Source organism: Suricata suricatta, chromosome 9 (assembly GCF_006229205.1).
Source record: "Suricata suricatta isolate VVHF042 chromosome 9, meerkat_22Aug2017_6uvM2_HiC, whole genome shotgun sequence".
Taxonomy (NCBI): domain Eukaryota; kingdom Metazoa; phylum Chordata; class Mammalia; order Carnivora; family Herpestidae; genus Suricata; species Suricata suricatta.
Window position 1 is genome coordinate 27,262,880 of NC_043708.1, and position 23,801 is coordinate 27,286,680.

General features: G+C 44.1%; 1 protein-coding gene across 1 annotated transcript in view; it reads left to right on the plus strand.

The window, feature by feature from the left end:
* Window positions 1–23,801, plus strand: part of HEATR4 (HEAT repeat containing 4) — a 49,647-nt gene that overhangs the window by 12,946 nt on the left and 12,900 nt on the right. Inside the window, exons 5-16 of the mRNA XM_029952661.1 lie at window positions 4,179–4,382; window positions 5,429–5,572; window positions 9,142–9,321; window positions 11,217–11,377; window positions 12,014–12,118; window positions 14,624–14,742; window positions 16,555–16,735; window positions 17,493–17,562; window positions 18,359–18,548; window positions 19,228–19,306; window positions 20,161–20,320; window positions 22,175–22,233. Coding sequence (XP_029808521.1) covers window positions 4,179–4,382; window positions 5,429–5,572; window positions 9,142–9,321; window positions 11,217–11,377; window positions 12,014–12,118; window positions 14,624–14,742; window positions 16,555–16,735; window positions 17,493–17,562; window positions 18,359–18,548; window positions 19,228–19,306; window positions 20,161–20,320; window positions 22,175–22,233 — 1,652 coding nt within the window. The remainder of the gene's footprint in view (window positions 1–4,178; window positions 4,383–5,428; window positions 5,573–9,141; window positions 9,322–11,216; window positions 11,378–12,013; window positions 12,119–14,623; window positions 14,743–16,554; window positions 16,736–17,492; window positions 17,563–18,358; window positions 18,549–19,227; window positions 19,307–20,160; window positions 20,321–22,174; window positions 22,234–23,801) is intronic.

Sequence of the window (23,801 nt, forward strand, 5' to 3'; positions counted from 1 at the left end):
CATCACCACTATGTCTCAGAGTTGCTTCCTGCCAACTAAAACTCCTCTCATAAAATTATAAAATACTAACCGTAACTAGGAAGAACCTTTGTGGAACATCCATTCAGTTGAAATCAGGTCAAATTTACATATAACCAAGAGATTTAGGGCTGGTAATTACCAATGAGGCAAGTCCCATTTCCTTCATTTCCAGAAGTACATTGAACCCTTGATGCAGCACTGTCCTGTCCCTTTGGGCTGGCTCTAGACTCCCATTCCATTCTTAGACCCATACCTGCCTCAGGTACTAGGGTCATCCTCTGTTCTAAATTTGTTTCATGAGTATATCATTCTTGGGGTGCCTGGCTGGCTCAGTTGGTAGAGCATGAAAGAGGGGAATCTTTTCCAAAATTTTTTTCTTGTTTATACTACAGGTTTCTTAAAGATTTTTTTAAGTTTATTTATTTTGAGAGCGAGAGCAAGAGAGAGAGCGAGAGAGCGAGAGAGAGAGAGAGAGAGAGAGAATCACAAGCAGGCTCCTCACTGTCAGCGCAGAACCTGACTTATGGGCTCAAACCCACAAATCATGAGATCATGACCTGAGCTGAAATCAAGAGTCAGATGCTTAACCAACTGAGCTAGCCATGCATCTCATGAGAGAATCTTAAGCCAGCTGTATGCTTAGCATGGAGCCCAATGTGGGGGGTTACGTACATGACCCTGGGGTCATAACCTGAGCCGAAATCAAGAGCTGGACACTGAACCAAGCCACCCAGGAACCCAGAACATGCAACTCTTGATCTCTGGGTTGTTAGAGTCCCTTGTTGGGTGTAGAGATTACTTAAAAATAAAAAAATCATCAGTGAGAACTATGAATGCAAACATATGGTATCTGTCCTTCTCCGCCTGACTTACTCCATTCAGCATGACACCCTCAAGGTCAATCCACTTTGCTACAAATGGCCAGATTTCATTCTTTCTCATTGCCTTGTAGTACTCCATTGTATATATACCACATCATCTTTATCCATTCATCAGGTGATGGACATTTAGGCTCTTCCCATGATTTGGCTATTGTAGAAAGTGCCGCTATGAATATTGGGGTACATGTGCTCCTATGTATCTGCATTAACCATAGGGAGGGAAAGGGGGAAAGAAAGCTGGGGAGTGAGAGGGACACAAATCATGAGAGACTATTGAATACTGAAAACGAACCGAGGGCTGAAGGGGGAGGGAGAGGGGGAAAGGGGGTGGTGGTCATGGAGGGGGGACACTTGTGGGGAGAAGCATTGGTGTTATATGGAAACCAATTTGAAAATAAACTATTAAAAAATTTTTAATCATAAAAAGAAAACCATTATTCTTCATTCTGAGAGGGTGGTGAAGGGAGATGGCTAGGAAATGAACTTATGAAACAAAAAGTGCCCATCCTCCAAGGGACTGTGCTTCCATGTCCCATGCCCCTGCTCTTTGCAGTGTCACTGCTCCGAGGGGCCCCCTGGTGAACAGAAACTAATGGTAGCAGTGGAGAAAGCACCCCAGCAAAGCCTTTGACTGGTTCTAGGCAAGTCACCTTCTGGGGCTTCCTTCTTTGGCTTCATTAAAGGTACTAACCGTCCCTACAGCAAGGTGCTTTTGTAATACTTATTGATTTTTGTGATATTTATCAATATTTAGGGGACTTTGTGAATGCATTTTATAAACCATTAAGTGCTGTACAAACTCGAAGATTTATTATTAGTATACTACCTTTCCAGAAGCCAAGTGGATTGTGTATGTCCTCCCCTCTGAAAAGAGGTGAATCCACAGAGACAGAAAGTTGATCAGGTTGCTGGGGCAAGTAAGGAATAGGCACAGGGTTTCTGTATATTCACAACTCTGTGAATATACTAAAAACCCACTGAAATGTATACATTTTAAGAGGATGAATTTTATAGTACATGACTTCTACCTCAAAGGTGTTATTAAAAACACCTGCCTCACAGGCATTTTTCCCTAGTGTGCTGAATGCCTGCTCTCTTCTCCCTCGAACACGGACTATTTAATGACCAGAAGCTGTAGAATCTTTTCCAAACTTCTTCTTTTAAATAGTGTTTGAAACTGAGGGGCACCCAGCTGGCTCTGTCAGTAGAGCCCGTGACTCTTGATCTCAGGGTCATGAGTTTCAAGCCCCACACTGGATATGGAGCTTACTTTAAATAGTATTTGAAATTTGTTCTGGGAGAAGGCAAGTTGGAAGAGTAATATACATACACCTTCTTATATCTATTTTATTCCTTATCTCAGGAAATACCAGGTATGAAAGAACCTGAAAGAAAAACAGAAAATTCCTGGAGTTAGATGTGGGTAGATTATTTTATTCTCCATTTTGATTGAACTGAAAACCTTCAATAATAATTTCTTTAAAATGACAAAAATTCTCAAGATACAAAGTATACTTACTGCTATATAGCCTTAATTTCCCCCAAATCATGATATAAAACTCTAGGGTGCCCAGATCACTACAGTTCTTGTATATTAAGCACAGGTCTTATGGTACGAAGTCAAAGGCACATTTGTTTCTGCCAGAAAGCATATTGTGCCTTTTATCCCACAGAAATCCAAAGGGCTGTTTCTTCATGTGCTCCCTTCAGAGGACTTTTTTCTGTGTGTGTATTTATTTATTTTGAGGGAGAGAAAGAGAGAAAGTGTGAGTGGGCACAGGGGAGGAGCAGAGAGAGAGAGGAAGAGAGAAAATCCCAACCACCATTAGCCAGGAGTCTGATGCAGAGTTCGATCCCACGAACTGCAGGATCACAACCTGCACTGAAATCAAGAGTCAGGCACCCAACCAATTGAACCACCTAGGCGCCCCATCTTCAGAGGATTTGTGACATGGAACGTGGCTAGTGGATGTGTTTTAACCTGCCTAGAACTTAAAGGACCAGAAGAAAAATTAATGTTGGCAGTCGTGTATGTTTATTCCCATGGAGGTTAAATACCAGAAATTCAAGACTTTCTCACATCCTTTTTAACTCCCTGAGCAGGAGAACAGAGGAGGAAAGGAACTAATCCAGCCACTTCTCACTTTCTTGGGAGGGATTTCAAGCACGCTGAGGAAAGAAATGGTGGAGTGTCATGTGGCAAAGTATTGCCTCCTGGGAGCTGACCTGTCTAGATGTGGTTCTACCGCTCTGGCTGCACACCCTATACTGCAAAAGAAACCAGCCCTCAACAGGGTGCCTGAGTTCCCCCAACATGACCAACTGTGGCAGAACCATTCAGAGGGGATGCTCTGTACGGGAATCTGAGCTAAACTGCCCTCGAGTCTCTCAAGACTATCTCTACATCAGAAGAAAAACTGGTACTGCCTTCCTTGCTTAAAGGAAAGAATGAATCCAGAACAAATCTAAATGTGTTAGAATGAAACCTTGGAAGAAACACAAACCATTGGTAGTGACAGATTAGAGCATGTGCATACGTGATGCACAGATAATGAATTTGGTAATCTGGGAATGTTTTTATCTGCTTTGCCTTCTCCACACAGCTGTTCTACTTAGTAAGAGGCTTTCTGAACCTGGCACTAGGGATATCACAAAGTCTAGAAAATCTAACTATATTTATATAATATGCTCTTCTGTTCTCAAATTTCTAGCTGTTTTTGGTCAGGATGAGGAAACACTCAGAGACACTAAAACCTTTCAAATTGGAAGCTTGTAGCAGTGTTCCTCCTCCCAAATCAAAAACACTAAAAAGAAACATAAACCCAGCACCTGGCTGGCTCCAGCGAAGAACATGCGAATTTTGATCTCAGTGTCGTGAGTTTGAGCTCCAGGTTGGTTGTAGAGATTATTAAAATAAACTTAAAAAAAGAAAATCTCATAAACTAATGGACAATCACACTCTACCTAAATTGCAATATATCAGATATTGAATTTTGTAAGAAAATCTATTACATATAATCATATTTATGTTCCTAAAGATTAGATTTATAAAAGGTTTGCACAGATCTCAATCTGCTCTCCCCACCGCGACCCCCCATCAGCATGGCTTTATCATGTCTGCCATCAGGACTTTTCCTGACTCTCTATAGGGCTTGTAATTAGTTTCCTGTATAATCATGGGGAAGTATGCCCTCAAGAGTTTTATTTCATCTTAATGCTAGCTGGGAACACAAGGGTTACGGCTTTGGGCTAGGCTCACACTGCCCTACTGCACAGCCTGCAGGCCTGTGAAAGGAGCCCCGCGCTGGATTGCTCTGCCCAGCCCAGCCAACGATCTGCTGCTCCAGGTGGGCGAGGAGGATGTGTCCATTAAGACCAGGAGGCAGAAGAAGCCAGAAAAATCCGAGGAGGAGGATGCGACTTGGGAACTGGTGGTGCTGCAGCGGATGCTGCAGGAATGGAAGACTGCCTGGGCTCTGAGTAAGTGAAGGCGGGGGTGGGTGCCGACAGGGACCGTCTCATGACCTCTGAAGCTTTATGCTCAATAAACGATGCATGAAGGGAATGACACAATATGATGCCCACACAGTGGAAATGTAGTAATCAAAAGAAACTGCAGTTGGCTGTGGTATAATACAACGCTTTTCCAAAATTTGTATGTGAAGTTGGGATTCTCATATATCCATTCTGCCTTTGGAGATATGTGAGTAGAAGGCTGAGTGCCTAAGGGTGGAGTAAAGGCCTAGCAGAGACTGTGTAAAGCTGTAAGATCTGAGGACGCAGGGCTGCTGGCTTGCAGAACACAAGTCTAGTTTAGTTAGTGTGGGACGAACAGGCATCCATCACGTGAACTGAATTAGAGAAACAAAAAAGGGTTGACAGAGATTGAGTAAAACCTATTAGTAGGAACTCTGAAATAAAAGCTTGATACTTGCAGAAAAGTTAGCAATAAAATGAGGAGGACCTCAAAAGCCAGAGAGAAGAGCCCTCAGAGGCAGGGAAACATAAGGATAAGCACAACCACTAACAGTTGAGCCCTTACTACCTTGCCAGCCATTTTGCTAAATACTTTGTCCAGTTAACTCTTTTAATACTCAAAGTAACTCAGTATGGTAGGTTCTAATATCATTCCCACTTTACAAATGAGAAATATTAAGCTCAGTGAGGTTAAGTAACTCATCCAAGGTTACACAGCTAATCACTTTGATTCCAAACTGGGTATGTTTGACAACAAATTCCCCTTAATCACTATGTCTTATCATCCCTTTTATTTTCCAGAGAGTAAAAATGAAGAGCTATTTAAACAAAGAGAGATAGAATATAAAATGATAGGGGGGTGGTGGTGTAGAGTTGTGTTTGGGAACTGCCCCAGAGGGTCCATGCATTATCAAAGAAGTAACTTCCCTAAGAACCCTGGGGCCCTTTATTCATCTGAGCTGATGTTTTGCTTGTATCGAGCTAGGATGAAGCGGACTACCTAGCCCTAACCTAATGGTTTTCTTCTCATTTCCTTCACTGTGGCGTAGTTATTGAGTGGCACCATGAGACAGTAGAGGGCCTGCTGCAGGACCTGGTGGACATGCATGATGACATTCGGATCCAAGCCATCATTACGTGTGCTACAGCGGCTTTAGAACGGCCCCGGATTGCCACCAGCCAAGGGGACTCAGGTGAGAGCCAGAACTGAACTGTTTGGAATATAAGCAACTCACACAGCCACAGACAATGTTAACTGGTACAGACCTTCAACCAAGCCCAGAGACTGGCCTGAATATACACACCTTATCAGCAACAGATATGAAATTAAAATTCCTGGTTTATGGACCAGTGCTTTTTACATTATATTTCATTACCTTTTATTTGCTCAGCAGCTTCACAGAAGTCCACATTGTTCCACCTTGAGAGATCCCATTTGTAATAACCAAAAATTATACACACGCATACATACACATTATTATATATATACACACACACACACATACATATTATACACACACACATACACACAAAGAATATATACTTTCCCCTCTTGACTCTATTTTAGCACTTCTTTTGACAGCACATCTGAATTCCAAACTGAACTAATTGCCATAGACCCCTCCTCACATTCCAAATCTCAATCAGCAGTCCTATAATCCATTTATAGGACTTTCTGAGCCAGGGTCCTGGTAGTCCTGGACAAATCCTTACTCTTCCCATAATCAATAGATTCTACTCATTCTTCTTCCCTCTTTGGATATTCATTAGTCAACAGAGGAATGTAAAAAGAGGGAATTCCCTTCCCCCACTTCCCTTCCCAGTCCCAGTCCCACCCCACGGCCCTCCCCAGGGTCACCAATGTTTTGTCTGGTGTTTCACATCTTTCTCCATGCTTTTCCAAATATATGCCAACATGCATGTAGGCTTTTCTATTTATTATAAAAATGAATGAATTTTATCAGCCATTTCCTAGTTTTTCTCTTTTAATTTGTGGACATGATGAATTCTGTTGTTAGACTGTAATAGAACATGATATATTATTCTTTCATTAGTCCACTGGGTTTGATTTGTTAATATTTTGTTTGTTTGTTTTGAGAGAGAGAAGAGAGAGCACAAGCAGAGGAGGGGAAGAGAGAGGAGAGAAAGAATCCCACATAGGCTCTGCATTGTTAGCGTGGAGCCTGACTCAGGGCTTGATCCCACAAACCATGAGATCATGACCTGAACTGAAATCAAGAGTCATCAAAACTTAACTGATTGAGCTACCTAGGTGCCCTGATTTGTTAATCATTTTTTAATGTTTTACTGCATTTGGTAGTTGGGTTTTTTTTTTTTAACTTCTGTTAAGTTTTAGTTTTTGCTAGCTTTATACAATGAATTAAGGACATAGCCATTTTTTCCAATGGTCTTAATCTTTTGGGAAAGAAAGGTCAATAGCTTTTTTCCTTAGTAGTAGTAAACACTGAAAAAGGAAAACTTCCCCTCTACAACAGCCAGAACTGTAATCTACTGAAGCGTCAGTTTGACAAGACAGAGGGATCCAAATGATAAAGTGCTACTGAGAGGACATAAAACCAACTGACTTATTTCTCAAATGCCCTCAGATACCACCTTTTATGTGAAGCCAGGGCTGGCACTTTCTCCTCTCTGCTGCTGGTAGCACCCTAATATTATTTTGTCCTTCTATCTTAATTGTCTGTTTACTTTTTTGCCTTTTCTACCAGACAAGGAACTCCTTAATGGCAGGGACTAATTTTATTTCTACAAAGTTGTTAGATTTTTTAAATTTCAGTTCATTATTTTCTATCTGCTGAGTTCCAGAATGGGATGCCATGGGCATTTTTGCTACCAATTTTCAAATCTGCTGGAAAACTCACTTCTCTTACCTGATTAACTTCTATGCTTGTCCTTCAGTTTTCAGCTGTGAGCTCCTCTGAAGCCTTTCCTGCCCCATCACCCAGCGCTGGTTCATTATCCCCACTGTATGCTTCCACACATACCCTTTTTTTTAAGAAGCTCTATGCCCAATGTGGAGCTTGAACTCATAACCCTAAGATCAAGAGTCACATGCACCCCATGCATTTTTTATTGTATACTTATTTCTTTGGGTATTAAATGGATGATGTGTTTTCAGTGCCTGGCACATATAAAACCTTCACTAGGCAGCAGCAGATTATTATAATCTTATCCCCGGATCTCCTACATACATACAAAGAGACTTTTGTCTGCTCCCAGAATTATGCCTTCCATGTGATCCCTCTTACAGGTCGTAGGTGTCTAGATTTTGATTTGTCTTTATCTTGTTTCTTCCCCAGACATTCCCAAAGAAAATTATCTTACTCATTATTTATTGAAATACTCGTTTGACTGCTACATATTCCCCTAAAATACATGTGTTTCCATCTAGGCTATTCTTAACAAATGGCAGAGTAGCCCACAGTGGTAATAAAAATGGACAGATTAGAAACCCTAAAATTCCTAGTCACAAGTCCAGCTCTGTTGCTTCTTGGGAAGTCAGTTAGCCTATCTGAATTTCAAATTCCTTATCTCTATAATGAGGTAACTGTGTATGAAAGGTTAACAGACTATTTCCCCTTTTTGAGAATTTAAGCATTAGTTAAAATGCCTACCTGTTGCCTGGATAACCTGATAAGGCTAGGAACTATCTTTATCGGCAACATTGTTTATGACAAAAATAAACTCTGATCGATACATCACATTTGGAGTAGGAAAAACTGTAAGTGAAAATATAAATAATTTCAAAGGGCACCATCCTTTGGGCTTCCATGAATGCTGTGACTTAACAGGATGTTGTTTGTGGACCCTGGAATTGTATCTATGGAGTTGTTCTAAGACATACTAACATACTATGTTCCCTGTGGAACATAGGACTTGTCCCCAGAAGGATGTGTGGAATGTTGTACACACTGCATCACGAACTCTGGCCGAAAGGAATGCCTGTTGCTACCCTGTTGGCAGACTGTGCTCCTATCCTATATCCTCTGAAGACTGGTGTTTGTGTGGCCGATGAGTCTTGTGAGTCTGACTGTAACCTAAAAAGACCCTGAAATAACACACATTTCAGGGGGACTCTGTAGTTAATACCTGCCTTGCCTACTTCCATGAGGGCTAGAAGACTGAATGAGATAATATAAAAACATTACAATTGGCAAAGCACTACCTATGTATAATTGCTATTATTATTATAAATACAAAAATATATGGCAAATAGGTTTATTTTCATCACTAAAACTAATAATGGTGAAGGTCACCATAGTCTAGCTAGAAACCTTCGGTGGCTTGAATCCAACTTTTTTTTTTTTTATGTTTTATTTATTTTTGAGACAGAGAGAGACAGAGCATGAGCAGGCAGGGGCAGAGAGAGAGGGAGACACAGAATTGGAAGCAGGCTCCAGGCTCTGAGCTGTCAGCACAGAGCCCGACGCAGGGCTCGAACCCACGAAAGTGAGATCATGACCTGAGCCGAAGCCGGACGCCTAACCGACTGAGCCACCCAAGCGTCCCTTGAATCCAACTCTTTAGAGGATCGGGATAAAGGATTGGGAACTGGCATACCCAGCACAGAAGTGAGCCATAAAACCCTGCCCAATGCAAGGGCTCAGCTAAACTCTAATTAAAGTAGCAGTAAACGTCAGCGACTGAGACTCAGGTTGACCACTATGTGGCTATGAGAAGGAAGCTGTGTTTCAGGGAAATCAAAGGGGCTAGCGCCTCTTACCTGTTTCTCTTCTTATCACAGACAAAGAGACTGTGAAGGCCCCATTTATCAAGGACTTGCCAGAGCTTCTACAGCCCGCCCTGGAAGCTGCTCTTTGTGATAAAAATGCCCATGTGCGGATGGCAGCAGCAGTATGCCAATATGCCGTACAGTCACATAATCCCCTTGCCCGGGACATCATGCAGACTGCCCTTTTAAAAGGTAACTCCTTCTAACTTCTGACCTGGGGATATGGGGTAAAGACAGGACATCTCACCATCAGCTTTTCCTGATCCTTCCTTCTCCAATATCATGCTTTGTGATGTCTACTGTATTGGAGGCTTTGGGTTTATGTTTATGAACATCCAGAGATAGCTGTTCCTAGGGTACTTTTCCAAAATAGGTAAACTGCCACCTAGTGGTACCTAAATATTTCAGAGATGCATTTGCCTAGAAACCATGTCCCCTTTCACACAAATTTACTTTTATAAAGAAGTTTGTGGGGGCAACTGGTGGCTCAGTCGGTGGAGCGTCTGACTTCGGCTCAGGTCATAATCTCACGGTTTGTGGGTTTGAGCCCCGCATTGGGCTCTGTGCTGACCTAGCTCAGAGCCTGGAGCCTGCTTCTGGATCCTATGTCTCCCTTTCTCTCTGCCCCTCCCCTGTTCATGCTCTGTCTCTCAAAAATAATTAAATGTAAAATATATATATATATTTTTTTTTAAAAGAAGTTTGTGTTTAGGGGCACCTGGGAGGCTCAGTCAGTTAAGCATCCGACTCTTGATTTGGGTTCAGGTCACAATCCCAGGGTTGTGGGCTCAAGTCCCACATTGATTGGGTTCTTCGCTGACAGCATGGAGCCTGCTTGGGATTCTCATTCTCTCTCTCTCTGCCTCCCTTCCCCTTCACATGCTTTCTCTCTCTCAAAATAAATAAACTTAAGAAAAAAAGTTTGTGTTTGTGTGTTTGTGTATGTATGTATATAATCTCTACACCTAGCACAGGGCCCAAACTTAGGGCCCTGATATCAAGAGTCACATGCTCGGGGCGCCTGGGTGGCTCAGTCGGTTAAGCCTCTGACTTCGGCTCAGGTCAGATCTCACGTTCGTGGGTTCGAGCCCCGCATCGGGCTCTGTGTTGACAGCTAGCTCAGAGCCTGGAGCCTGCTTCTGGTTCTGGGTCTCCTTCTCTCTCTGCCCCTCCCCCTCTCCTGTTCTGTCTCTCTCTGTATCATAAATTAAAAAAAAAAAAATTTAAAAAAAAAAGTCACATGCTCTTTCAACTTGAGCCAGCCAAGAGCCTCACCACAGACTTACTTTCTTTTTTTTTTTTTTCATGTTTTTTTATGTTTGAGAGAGAGAGACAGAACATGAGCAGGGGAGGGGCAGAGAGAGAGACACACACAGACTCTGAAGCAGGCTCCAGGCTCTGAGCTGTTGGCACAGAACCTGATATACGGCTTGAACTCACGAACCATGAGATCATGACCTGAGCCAAAGTCAAGACATTTAACCGACTGAGCTACCCAGGTGCCCCCACAGATTTACTTTTAATTGAAAAGATGTAACAATACTAAAGAATACTTTCTGAAAATTTAAAAAGATATCACATGTTGAACACATCATGCTTCCATTTTCTACACTAACTTACAGGCATTGTCCACATAAAGCAAAAAGTTGTCAGGTGATTTGCCCAAGGAGACTAACCGCTCTCTGAAAAAGTACCTGTTCCTTCCTTTCCTCGGGGGCTGGGCAGACAAGGACGACTGGCTGACCGGTTTGGCCTTCTGCGTACAGACCCTGAACAACTTATTTCATCGTCTTAAGAAAGCCTCCACGCCAGCCTTCCCAATCCCTAGGGAAACGAACACCTGTATCTCTTCCCCAGGGCGTTAAGAGCCTTGTTGCTGTTACCCAACAAGAGCCTTTTAAGGTTAAGATTTTCAGTCTATATTGAAAACCTTGATGTGATCCACTTAAATATAGGCTTTGACTTCTCTATGGAGAGGGCCACAGGAAGTGAGATACCAAGCAGGCAACAGCCTTGGGTACCAACCCTGAGGCTGTCTGTTTGCTCTGTGGGGAGAGCAGATCACTGTTGTTTACCCCACCTGACAGGTAACAGCGTGGACAGCTGGGCTGCAGCTCAGTGCCTGGCTCTGGAAGGTGCTGCCACATACCCCGTGATTAAGAGGATCGTCCAGCAGCTGTTTAACAAGAAGAATGAGGATACTGAGCACCGGTCTTGTATGCTCCTGAGCCATCTCAGTGGGAAGACAGTATGTGTCCATTACAGGGTCAAAGAAAGAAACCAAGTTGTGGGGAACAATTATTTGAGGTCAGTGCATGTAAGGAATTGAAAATGCAGGTCGTTGAGTAAGATGATCTCACACATTGTTAAAGCTGGACTAAGTGTGGGTGAACTGGGGTATAGAGGTGTAGAGGTGTGTATACAAGGAAAAGGGGCACCAGCCGCCTGAAAGAATAGTGAGAAAAGTAGGTTGCAGATGGTTTCTGTGTTTGCAAGAAGAGTTGTGATATGTAGAATTTGCTTCTGCTACAAGTTTACAATTGAAAACTGCCCAAGACTCACAAGTGTGTTTACTTTCAATAGAGATGTGAAACTCAAAAGACTGAGGAATATACAAATCACTTTAGGAGTAAAGATAGTTAGAGAAGGCCCCAGGAGTTTTCTGTTCAGGTTAATAGAGCTGTATTATGTTCTCGGATTTAATTCCAGAAGTAGCTGGCTCAGATAGGAAAGTGCCCTGTATCTTGCAAACCACTCTTTCCTTCGGAGGGATTGGCGTCTCATGTATTTGTGACATTATGCTGAATGCCATGTTAGAACTTCTTTCAAGGCTCCAGCATCTCACAGTTATCCTGAGTATCCACCTAAGTCTCCCACTCCTCAGACCCTGATACACACCATGCTTGCTGTGGAGCTGAACAGCCACCAGTGGAAGGACCGGATTGTGGCCTGCCATGCTCTCTCGCGCATCAGTGGAAGTGTCAGTTTGGTAAGCCTTCTGTTTCCAGGACAGAAAATCTAATAAGCAAAAGGAGGCTGGAAGCCCTTTTACTTTTGCTGCTACTTAGAATCCCATTCTTACCAAGCAGATCTTTGGCTCCACGCTGCTACCTTAGTCCTTAGCCCAGGATTACCTTCATATGCCACCATGTCTGACTCAAGCCACCTGATCCTTGGCATGGCAGCAATCCACAAATTGCAATCCACCCACAAATAAGCAACAACAACCACCAAAAAAAGCTAGGAGAATTTAGAAACTTTTATAGTACTTTGACATTGCCTTAACATTAATCTACCATATCAGTCAGTGACACCCCTCCGCCCCACACTGGTCCTTCAGCAGATAGTTTGAGAAGTACTGACTTAAACAACCCAACAACCCAACCATACTAGTGTCTGTTAGCTCTGAGTGTTCAACACATAAAGAAGGTAAAAAACATAGTCACTACTGTGGCACCTGGGTAGTTCAGTTGGTTAGGCGTGTAACTTTTGTTTTCGGCTCAGGTCATGATCTCACAGTTCATGGGTTCGAGCTCTGCATCGGGCTCTGTGGGGGTGGTGTGGAGCCTGCTCTCACCACCTCTCCTCACTTACCTTCTCCCTTAAAATAATACTAACATACACAAGTGATTCAAGAACAAGTGCAAGATATGCTCTTACAACTTTTCAGAAGGACATTAGTATAGGCTGAATCTGTCAGTTAAAGTTCTGGGAAGGAGTGTGGGAGAGACAGACAAGACTTGGACAGAACGGAAGAGGGACTTCCAGGTAAGGGAAACCCAGACCATCACTTGGACTTTCACCTGACCTGCTTCTTGCCATTATTTTAAAAAACATCTTCGGGGGTGCCTGGGTGGCTCAGTCGGTTGAGGGCCCGGCTCCAGCTCAGGTCATGATCTCGCAGTTCATAGGTTCTGGCCCCGCAGCTAGCTCAGAGCATGGAGCCTGTCTTCTGATTCTATGTCTCCCTCTCTCTCTGACCCTCCCCTGCTCACGCTCTCTCTTTCTCTCAAAAATAAATAAAACATTAAAAAAATTAAAAAACAAAAAACATCTTCAGATATCCAAATGGAGATTTCCCCTTCTTTTTATGTGGCACTGTATTTTTTCCTTGTAACACTGAGCACCTCCAAAATGGCCCAGAACACTGCCATTCCCATGAGAAGTGAACACCTTCTACCCTTGGACTCTCGCATTTTAAGTAGAAAGCCCAAAATCTGGCAAAATTCAGTATAATCACATAATCACCTGAAGATGTTTTAGTTTGGGTTAATTGTGCCCCAGCTGCCATGTACACTTCCTATAAAGTCCTGACCAGCAGCACAGGCATGACCTGGGCTTGTTAGAAGGGTAAAATGTCGCTTCAGGCTTACTCAGTCAGAATCTCCATTTTAAATGATTTATTTGCACATTCACCTCCTTAGCACTTGTCACTCAGGATTGCCAACTGAAAGTAAAAAGACATGCAGAGCAAGCAGGGGACTGATCAGATAGAGATGAGCGGTTCACATCAGGTTGCTGGAATGAAGGAAGGCCCTAGATCAGTCCTTCACTAATTCAGTAAGCAAGCCGTTTCTGACCTTAGCCTACATGCTAGGCACTACGCCAGCACTGGGGATGCAAAAATATTACATCTTTTCTTGGTAAATGTTATAAATTGCTACACAGAGGCAACTGTAAAGTATTACAAGGATTTCCTATGCTTGAAGAGGGCAGAGGAAGGTTCACAGAGATGCTGTTTGAACTAAATCCTAGAAGAGTTAGGTTTCAATCCTAAAAGGTTTAGGTTTCCCAAAAAAGAGGTTTCAAGCAGGAGAATAGCTTGGGCACATTTACACAAGCATGAACTAGAACTATAATAATCTTTGTCTCTTCCCTTTTTTTTTTTTTTGAGAGGGAGGAGGGGAGAGAGAGGCAGAGGTCATGTGGGGGTGGGGGGGATAATCCCAAGCAGGCTCCACCCCCAGCTCAGGGTCTCACAACCCTTGAGATCATGACCTGAACTGAAATCAAAAGAGTCGGATGCTTAACCAACTGAAGGCACCCAGGTGACCCCGTCTCTTCTCTAATGAAGTACTAATATATGGATATAATAATACACAGGTCAACTGTCCTGCTTTGTCCAGAATACAGAACTTTAAGTACTAAACCTAGAGAAGTCCCAGGCACAGTGGGATGAGGTGGTTACCCTATTAATGCATCACCATCAAATTTTAAGTCAGTCCTTCAAGTACAGGTTACATTGACCTCAACATAGTATAGTAGTTTAGAGCATAAGCTTAGCAAACCAGGTCTGAGTCCAGGTTCTAGCATTCAATAGGTTAACCTTGGGCAAGTAAACCTAAGACCTTTGTCATCTGCAAATGGTAATCTGCCTCACTGGACTCTTTGGGAGGATTAAGTGATGGGTAAAAAATCCTGGCACAGTGCCAAGCACAAAATTGACATTCAATAAATGGCAGCTATTTTATACCTAAATTATACCTACTTATAGGATATGAAACATAAGTTGATCCAGCTGATGCTAAGTGACTGGAATAAGGAAGTGAGACATGCAGCTGCCCAGGCTCTGGGGCAAATGAGCCTTGGGAAAGAGGTGCACGACATAATCAGGTAAGATCTAGTTAACATGCACACAGTAACTTTTCTATTCTTAAGCGTTCAGGGAGCCTGGGATCCAGTCAGCCAGCATCTGCTGAGTTGCTCTGTATGCTCAGCATTGTACTAGGTCCCACTGCAGGATTATCTTAAAATAAAAATTACCAGTCCTTATAGACACTAACAATGTGGCTAAGGAAAGAATCATTGAATGCCCACTAGGTGTTAAGCACTGTTTTGGATATTTGGGAGTATGACATGGTTCTGATTATACAGGCCAGGCATAATATACAAAGGCCTAGTAAGGTCAGGGAGAATGGATAAGACTACACAGGCAGGGATGCCTAGATGGCTCAGTCAGTTAAGTGTCTGACTTCAGCTCAGGTCATGATCTCACTGCTCATGAGTTCAAGCACCACATCAGGCTCTCTGCTGTCAACACATAGCCTGCTTCAGATCCTGTCTCACCATCTCTGCCCATCCTGTTTCTCTCAAAAATAAATAACCATTAAAAAAGAAAAAGGTGCACAACACCCACAGTCACTTCCACTTCCCGCTGGCGAGTGGCTGCCTGGACTCTGGTAGTCAAGGCTGCTCAAGGAGCCTGATGAGGGGAGAGCAGGTGGTGGCGGAAAGGTGCAGGTTCGGGGCTGTGGTGGGGGGGGGGGGCGGTAATCCTTCCTAGAAGGAGGGTCCAGGCCCTCAGAAAAACAGCAGGGTGGGGCATCCACTTGGAAATTCTGTTTCTCCGCTGAGTGGCTTCTTGAGGTGGTGGGAGGCTGCAGATACCCTTGCCCATCAGATAGGGGACCCCACAGCAGGGCTGCACATCTCAGCCAGAAGGGCCCTCTGCCTGGGGTCTGAATGCCTGACATCTCAGGCAGGCGTTGGCACAGACAGCACTGATGGTTTCCTGGGGGTCAGGGCTGAGCGACAGTAGCCGCATGTGTCGGCTCTCCTTTTGACATTGTGGGTGTAATGAAAAGTAAGTGACCTTGGGAAGCAAGGAAACCCCCAAGGTGCAAGTTACACTCCACCCTCAGGAAGGCTTCCAAGTCTGTAATCCACTACAGAGGGTCTGGGTCCTGCCCGAGACTAACGACTCAGAGTCCTGGGAGTTAGGACCAGGGCAACTGGTGTTCAGAAACCCTCCACGGATGATTCTAATGCCAAGTCAGTGCTGAGAGCCTGGGAGACACTGGCAGAAACCTGTTGGAAAAGTCCTTGGGTTTGTGGTTTCTTCCTGGCGGGGATTTGATGGCTAATTAGGTGGGAAACCGTCTTAAAAAACTCTCAGAGGGGTGCCTGGGTGACTCTGTCGGTTGACCATCTGAGTCTTGATTTTGGTTCAGGTCATGATCCCAGGGTTGTGGGTTTGAGTTCTATATCGATTCTCTCTCTGTTTAAGGTTCTCTCTCTCTCTGCCCCTCTCCCCTGTACCTCTCTGAAGTAAAACAACAACAAAAAGACTACATAGGCAAAGATAAGGAAAGCATTTCCAGGCTGCAAGTCAAATGCAGAAATGAGGATGGCATGTGTGAGGGCAGGGGAGAGAACTAGACTGTAACAAGAAGTACATGAAAGTTTCCTTTATTCAGTCATTCAACATAGTTTAGTGCCCAACATATGCTAGTTAACAGGGGTTCAAGTAAATAAGACAGTTGAGATCTCTACCCAGTGAAACTTCAATCTCACAGGCATAAGGCGGACTAGGAAAGGGTGGGAAGGATAATGGAGAGCCTACAGAGGTTGGATTTATCTTAAGGGCATTGGTAGTGGGGATGCCAAAAGTTTAAGGAGAGAAAATTAAGCACTTGTGCCTTACAGAGTCAAGCTGAGTCAAGGAAATTTCCAGGAGCGTGTGAAAGCTCTCTCCCTGATTGGTGGCCTCAAGCTCATGACCGCCAAGCTTCTCCCAAGCTTCCTGAATTGCTTCTCTGATGACTTCATGGTAGTTCGGCGGGCAGCCTGTTGGGCAGCAGGTGCCTTGCAGATCCGTGATAAGATGGTGAGTCAAAAAAACATGTTGCCATCTTACCTGATTAACCTGAAGAAGGCATTACCTGAGCTCCCTTGTTGTGTGTGCATACTACACTCACCCTTCTGTGGGGACACTGAATGAAAGATCAGAAATAGGAAGGTCAGGGGGTAGACTGACTAAATGAATCAGTTAGAACCACATTTTTCTTCCAGCCAGCCCAGACTTAACTCGAGCACATCCCTGAATTCTGTTCTCACTTAAGTTATAGGCTTTAGGATCAACTCCAGTGAATGGAGTTATAATCCCTAATTATTAGGGGAAAACCTGATTGGAGGTGTTCTAAAGAAGCCTCTATGACCACAGAACTGTGAGCTGAGGAAAATCAATCTAGATAAATAATTCAACTAATACACTGTGTGTACAGACCAATACTGCAGCTTCCAGCTCATTTGTCACTAGAATTGATAGAAGCCCATTTTTCAATCATAGCACATTTTATTTTTTATTTGAGAGAAAGAGTGCACATGTAAGCAGGGGAGAGGGGCAGAGGGAGGGAGAGAGAGAATCTCAAGCAGGCTTGACACTTAGTGCAGAATCCGTATGTGGCTCGATCCTGAGACCCTGGGATCATGAACTGAGCTGAAATCAAGTGTCAGACACCAAACTGACTGAGCCACCCAGGCACCCAATTATAGCACATTTTAGAGATAAGAGGGGTCCCTTCTGTCTGGTTCATTTTTCCTCTGGTCCTCTCCACTCAACATTGCCCTTTTATTCATCCCAGGTCCTTGAATGCCTTTTGAACCTGGTAGAGAAAGATCCTTACTGGAAAATCAAGGCCTTTGCCATCCAAGGTATGACAGGAGTGGGCCCAGCTTCAAATAACCTCCCAAATGCTAGTGTAGATTCCCAGAATCTCTCTAGGAAAAGTTAAAGTGTAGCCGAAGGGATGATTATACCTTCTCAGAAGTTCTTGCCTGTGAAATTAAAGATTATTGTCTTCTTTTTAACTTTCAGTTAAATATCCTGAGTCTAGGTTTATGTCAAGCTAGTTAAGGCAAAGGGCTGACAAGACAGTCCCTGCCAAAACAATTAGGACTAAGTTCTAAGTAGGTATCCACTAGAGGACTCTGTAAAAGTCAGACCTGATTCAAGATTGCTACAGACTTAAAACCCTGCCCTCACATTTTCCTGGAGTTCCTTTTTAAGGATCTTTGGCATTGCTTCTCTCTTGGACAATCTTTGCCCAAGGTAAACCTGTAAAGTAATTGTGTCACTTTTCCCCATCATCATGCCTTGATGAGGCCAGTCTTCTGAGTTTTTGGCCTCATTATCTCATCCCTAGATAAATAAGTAAATTAGTGTATTCTCACCTTGTAATGGGTAAGGATGAGATGGATCCTCCCTTCCCATCCCCACAGGAATTCTTTGGAGATCATGTCCTACTCTAACCCATCCCTAAAATTCTAATATTTGTTATCCTGAAAAAGACTCCAACAAAATACTTAAAGATTTGCAATACTAAATTTAGCAAGTAGCTGTCTACATATTACTACTATTTATTAATAAGGCCATTTCTGGATGTTAGGATATAGCCAACTCCATCTTAAGTGACAGTGTAACACACATACTGCCCTTTTATCTCTGCAGCTTTGGGTCAGATTGGCCAAGTGAGTCCCCAGCTGACAGACGACCTGCTCTGGGCCATCCACTATGAAAAGTCACCAGGTGTGCGACTAGAAGCTTGCCGTAGCATTCTAGCCCTCAATCTTCAAGGGGACCGGGTCAGGGACACCTTCCTAGATGTGCTGCTCCTAGAGAACCATGAGGCTGTTATAAAGTAAGCTCTCAACCAGATTCCTGCCATGACCTCTAGAACTGCCAACTCTCCCATCCTGGTTAACAGAGTACATCCCTGCCTTTCCAGGCTGCCTAATGGCTTGTAAAAGCACAGGCTCGCCTGTGCCATTCACCTACCTACCTAAGTGGCTAAAAAAAAAAAACTGGCCTAAATTAGATAGGTCATGTAGTTCACACAGCTCTTCTCCATCCCAAGTGGTTTTAAGGTATTCATTTATTCAGCTAACATTTATCAAGTGCCTACTGTGATGACAGGCTTTAGAGTCAAAAGACCATGGTCTGAATCCCAGGCTCAGGCACACATACACTAGCCATGTGAACATGGATAAGTTACTTAAACTTTCTGAGCCTGTTTTTTCATTATCAAATGCAGATAATAAGTCTGCCTTATGGGTCTGTTGTAATCATTAAAGAGATGACATGTTTAGTACCCACCATTAAGGTGTTCAGTAAATGGCACCATTAGTATCTTCAAATATCTCATCCTAAAAACTACATCAACCTCCCTAAGCATATTCCCGTTCTGCAGATTAAGGCTCAGCAAAATGCAGTGAAGACTGGAATTTACGACTCCTGTCTGATTCCTACTCCTGAATTTTCCACCCTGATAACTTTTTTTAAGGATAAGAACAATCTAAGAAATACCTATTATCTTTCAGGGAAATTCACCAGGCAATGAAGATACTCAACTTAAAAAATGAAGGAAATCAAGAAATGCTTCAGGAGATCAAGAACAGGGTAAAGTGCAAACTGTATTTTCAAGAGTTCCTCAGACCCTTTTCGCCACCACAGAAATACTTTCTACAACCCCTTAGACACATTTTCTGAAGATACAAAACACCTATGCAAGATCAGACTATAAAACCCTTAGTAAAAATAAATAAAAATAATCACCCCATAATACTTATATTTCCTTTCCTTCTCATTTTCTAAACCCAAGTTGTTTTTTACAAGTAGACCTAGAGATGGAATAAGTGGCTAGAGCTAGCCCCCTAGACTTTCCTTTTCAACTTTTTTTTTTAATGTTTATTATTGAGACAGAGAGAAACAGAGCATGAGTGGGAGAGGGGCAGAAAGAGAGGGAGACACAGAATCTGAAGCAGGCTCCAGGCTCTGAGCTGTCAGCACAGAGCCCGACGCGGGGCTTGAACCCACGAACCGTGAGATCATGACCTGAGCCAAAGTCAGCTGCTTAACCGACTGAGCCACCCAGGCGCCCCTCCTGATTTTAACTTCCTAATCTGAGCTTTTACCAAACACTCTAGCTCAACAGATGGTTCTAATTTTTCGTAGTTGTTAGATGAGATGAAGAAACATAGGAACAAAGACTTTAAAAATGCAATAATCTTTCCTCATATAATTCACAAAACCAGCTTCACACCAAGCATTTCTTAGGTTCCTTTCATCATGCCCAAAAAGCTAAATTAAATTTTTCATTAACAAGTGTAAAACCAACATCAGAAGAGAATGCTCTGAGGCACTGTACCACCTAACACCAATAGGCACAATACAAGAAGTTACTTTTTTAATGCTTTTTGATGATTTGCAACCTAATACTATTGTTTTTTTCAACATCATTTCTTCTGATCTAGATTCAAACACTGAGCCAAAAGGACTTGATGATACAGAAAATATTCAAGATGGAGAGGGCCATAGGAAAAATGAAGGAGGAAGCAAAACGTGTTTACTGGCAACCCAAAGAGGGGCATAAACCATTGAAACTCCATACTTTTCTACAAGAAACTTTTCAGGGTAGGTTCCATAGAGGGGAGTACTATCGCGTGACTCTTTTAACAAACCTTTTCTGGGGGCGCCTGGGTGGCTCAGTCGGTTAAGCCTCCGACTTCGTCTCAGGTCAGATCTCAAGTTCCTGGGTTCAAGCCCTGCATCAGGCTCTGTGCTGACAGCTAGCTCAGAGTCAGGAGCCTGCTTTCGGTTCTGTGTCTCCTTCTCTCTCTGCCCCTCCCCCTCTCATGCTCTCTCTCTATCAAAAATAATAAAACATTAAAAAAAAAAAACCTTTTCTGGGATCTGGACGTTTGGGGAAGTTTAGTTTCAAGCCAGTACGACGAGTCAGGAAAGGCTACTACCCTTCCTTCTTGGCTGCCATCCTTTTAGTCCTGTTTTTTTTTCCCCGCCTATCCTCGGGCTTTTATTTGCTATTTTGTCACAAAAAAAATAGTTCTAACTGAACTGATTTGAAATTTAGGTCCAAAACTGACATATTAGAAAAACAAGAGTATAAAACAAACCAAAGAAAAAACAATACTATATGTATGGAGTGCCTGGGTGGCTCAGTTGGTTAAGCATCCGACTTTGGCTCAGGTCATGATCTTGTGGTCCATGAGTTCAAGCCCCACATCGGGGACAGCTCAGAGCCTGAAGCCTGCTTCATTCAGTGTCTCCCTCTCTCTCTGCCCCTCCCCTGCTCATGATCTATCTATCTTGGTCTCTCAAAATAAATAAATGTTAAAAAAAATTTTTTTTTAAATACTGTATGTTTGATTAAGCAGCCAAATAAAGCCTTGTAAGTAAGATTAACTTTTAATAGTAGTTACCTCTGGAGAGTAGAACTGGAGAGAGAGCTATCATTTTTATTTTATGTACATCCATGCTTTCTCAACTTAAAAAAAAAAAGACCTCAGAAAGTTCTCAACCTTATATAACTGCACCTATCAGTTATGGAAATAGGCTCTGAAAGTTCCAGACACAACCTAAAGGAAGCACAGACATCAAGCTGTACCAAAATATACTTACAAAATCTGTGTGCCCAGGCGTAGCGGCAGCCTCAGATCATTCAGCCAGCTGCCTACCAGCCACCACCCCAAACCCAGGTCTTCTGGTTCCAAGTCCAGTGCTCTCTCTCTGGTACATCAGGCTCTTTTCCACCAACCATGAAAATATTCACTTGCCAGGTTTGGGGAAGGTTCTTCCAACTGCCAGAAAAAAAAAATGAGAGTGGAAAGTAACTTGAATACCAGTCTCCCTTCATGGCCAGCTTGCTGTAAGTTGGTTGACTGAGGCCTATGATAGCACAACTAGGTGACATGCTGTCCCTTGGAAAGCAATGCCAGCCACTGATGCAAGCAAGCACGGAGCAAAAACATAATGCACTCTTAACTTTTCCTATAGGATTGTGCTGTTTGGGGGTTCAAGAAGCATGATTAAAATGAATTACCCCCAAAGTTATAGAACTGGCCTCAAGCCTACAACCCCCCCCCAAGTTACTGTTCACCGAAGCCATTATAGATTTTCCTTATCTCCCGCCCCCAACCCAATTCCTTCATAATAATCTAGCCTTTAAAAAGAGAAACATTCTTTAGCACTTTAATAACTTTTCTAACATTCATACAAACTCACAGTAACAAACAAGATACTGACCCCAACCCTCCCCCCAAACTGAAGAAAGAGAACTCAAATGAAGGATGCAAATTCCAAATAAAAACTTCTAATGTCTCAAGCAGAATGACACAGCAAGTGCTACACAGTACACTGAAGCCTGAGGGTGATGAAGCCGGTGCTGTGAAATGATCAGGGATCAAAGTTACTTCTGCAGAAATAGCTCCTTTTAACACCTCCAACTTCTGCTTTTACTTTTGTGCCTAGATGAAGTGGTGATTCCTGGAATATCATCTGAAATTTGTGACATTAAAGCAGTCATAAAGGTAAATGTGAGCAGTCATCAAGGTAAGAACATGAGTCCCCCCCACCCCGCCCCCTGCCAAAAAGATGGTAATTGTGGTTAAGAGAGAATCACCACTGTCTTGCTTCCAACAATCAACAAGAAACTAGTTCAGCTTAAAGGCATCTTGGTGAGCAGCAGCCCCTTGTCATATAACATGGTTGCTAAGGAAAGCTGGTCCTCCACCGTGTCACAGGGCAGGTCCCCTACTCTCACAAACTCTGGGTAGGAGCGGAGCAAAAGTTCCATGGCATCAGCTTGCTGAGGGTATATCTCCAAGCACTTAGGCTCTTCCAGATGATAAACACGGGAGTTCTCCACTGTATAATAGAGAAACAAATGGCCTCCCTCACCCACCAGCCGAGCTATCCCATCCTGAAGCATGTGCACTTCTGTTTCTGTTGTCAACTGGGCGCCCACGTTAACAGGTTCTCCAGCCTCCCAGCGAATTGGGAGCCCATAGACGCTTAGTGCCCTCTCCCTATCAGTCAGCACAGGGGGCAGAGAGTCGTGGATGAAGTCTTTGGCTCGCTGGTCAGCCACAGCATCGACAGGGGCAAAGTGTCCCAAGCGGGCAACCAAGACTCGCACCTTCTCCATAAAAGCGGTTCTTCGTGGATCCTTGGAATCCGAGTGCTGAGCCCCCATGTAATCCATGAAGTCTCGGGGAAGACCCCTTCGGAACTCCACATTTTCTTCCATCGCAGCCTGCACTGCCAGAGGCAACACCGCCTCCAGGAAGTCGCCCCATGTATTGCGCTGGTACGTGGACAAGGTGAGGTGCAGAGAGTGCGCTCCATCCTGGCATTCGGCTTGGTGAATGAAGCCCCGAGGAAAGTAGAGCAAATCTCCAGGTTCCAGCACGGTCTGCAGCACCGGTTCACCGAGGTCGTCCTGGCTGAAGTTGGGACTGGATGTGAGGGCCAGCTCCTCGGTCGGGACCCGGGGTCGGTACACGCGCCAGAGTTTCCTACCTTCCAGCTGCAGCACAAAAGCCTCGATGTCGTCGTAGTGGGGGGCAAAGCCCTGCGAGTTGGGGGGCGTGAGGTAAACGTTGGAGCCTGCCATGCTTCCAAACTGCTCTTGGAGCACGGCCAAAAACTGCCACACTGTCGTAGAGAAAGCCTGCGGACAGAGGAGGCGCAGGGAGCAGCCGGCCTGGTACAGGGCCCAGGCGGCGGCAGGCAGCGCGCGGCCGGGGGGGTTCAGGGTCTCGCGCCGCCCGTTGACATAGCGAGCAGCGTCCAGGTGCTGCCCGAACTGCACCTCCTCATGGCGCAGCATGGAGTCCAGGTCTGCGGTGGAGAAAAGGCCCTGATAGTAGGCGTGGTCCTGCCGCCGCACCAGCACCGCCTCCCGCTCCCACAGGCGCCGGTAGAAATGGTCCGGCGGCATGGGCGAGATGAGCCACTCGAAGAGGCGCGCCGCCCGCCGCCGGCTGCTGGGGATGCGGTTCAGCTCAGCCAGGACGCGCTGCAGCGGCGAGTCCCAGGCCAACTCCCCTCCCGTGCTGTCCATCTGCGGTCCCGACAGCGTCGCAGGGGCCACAGA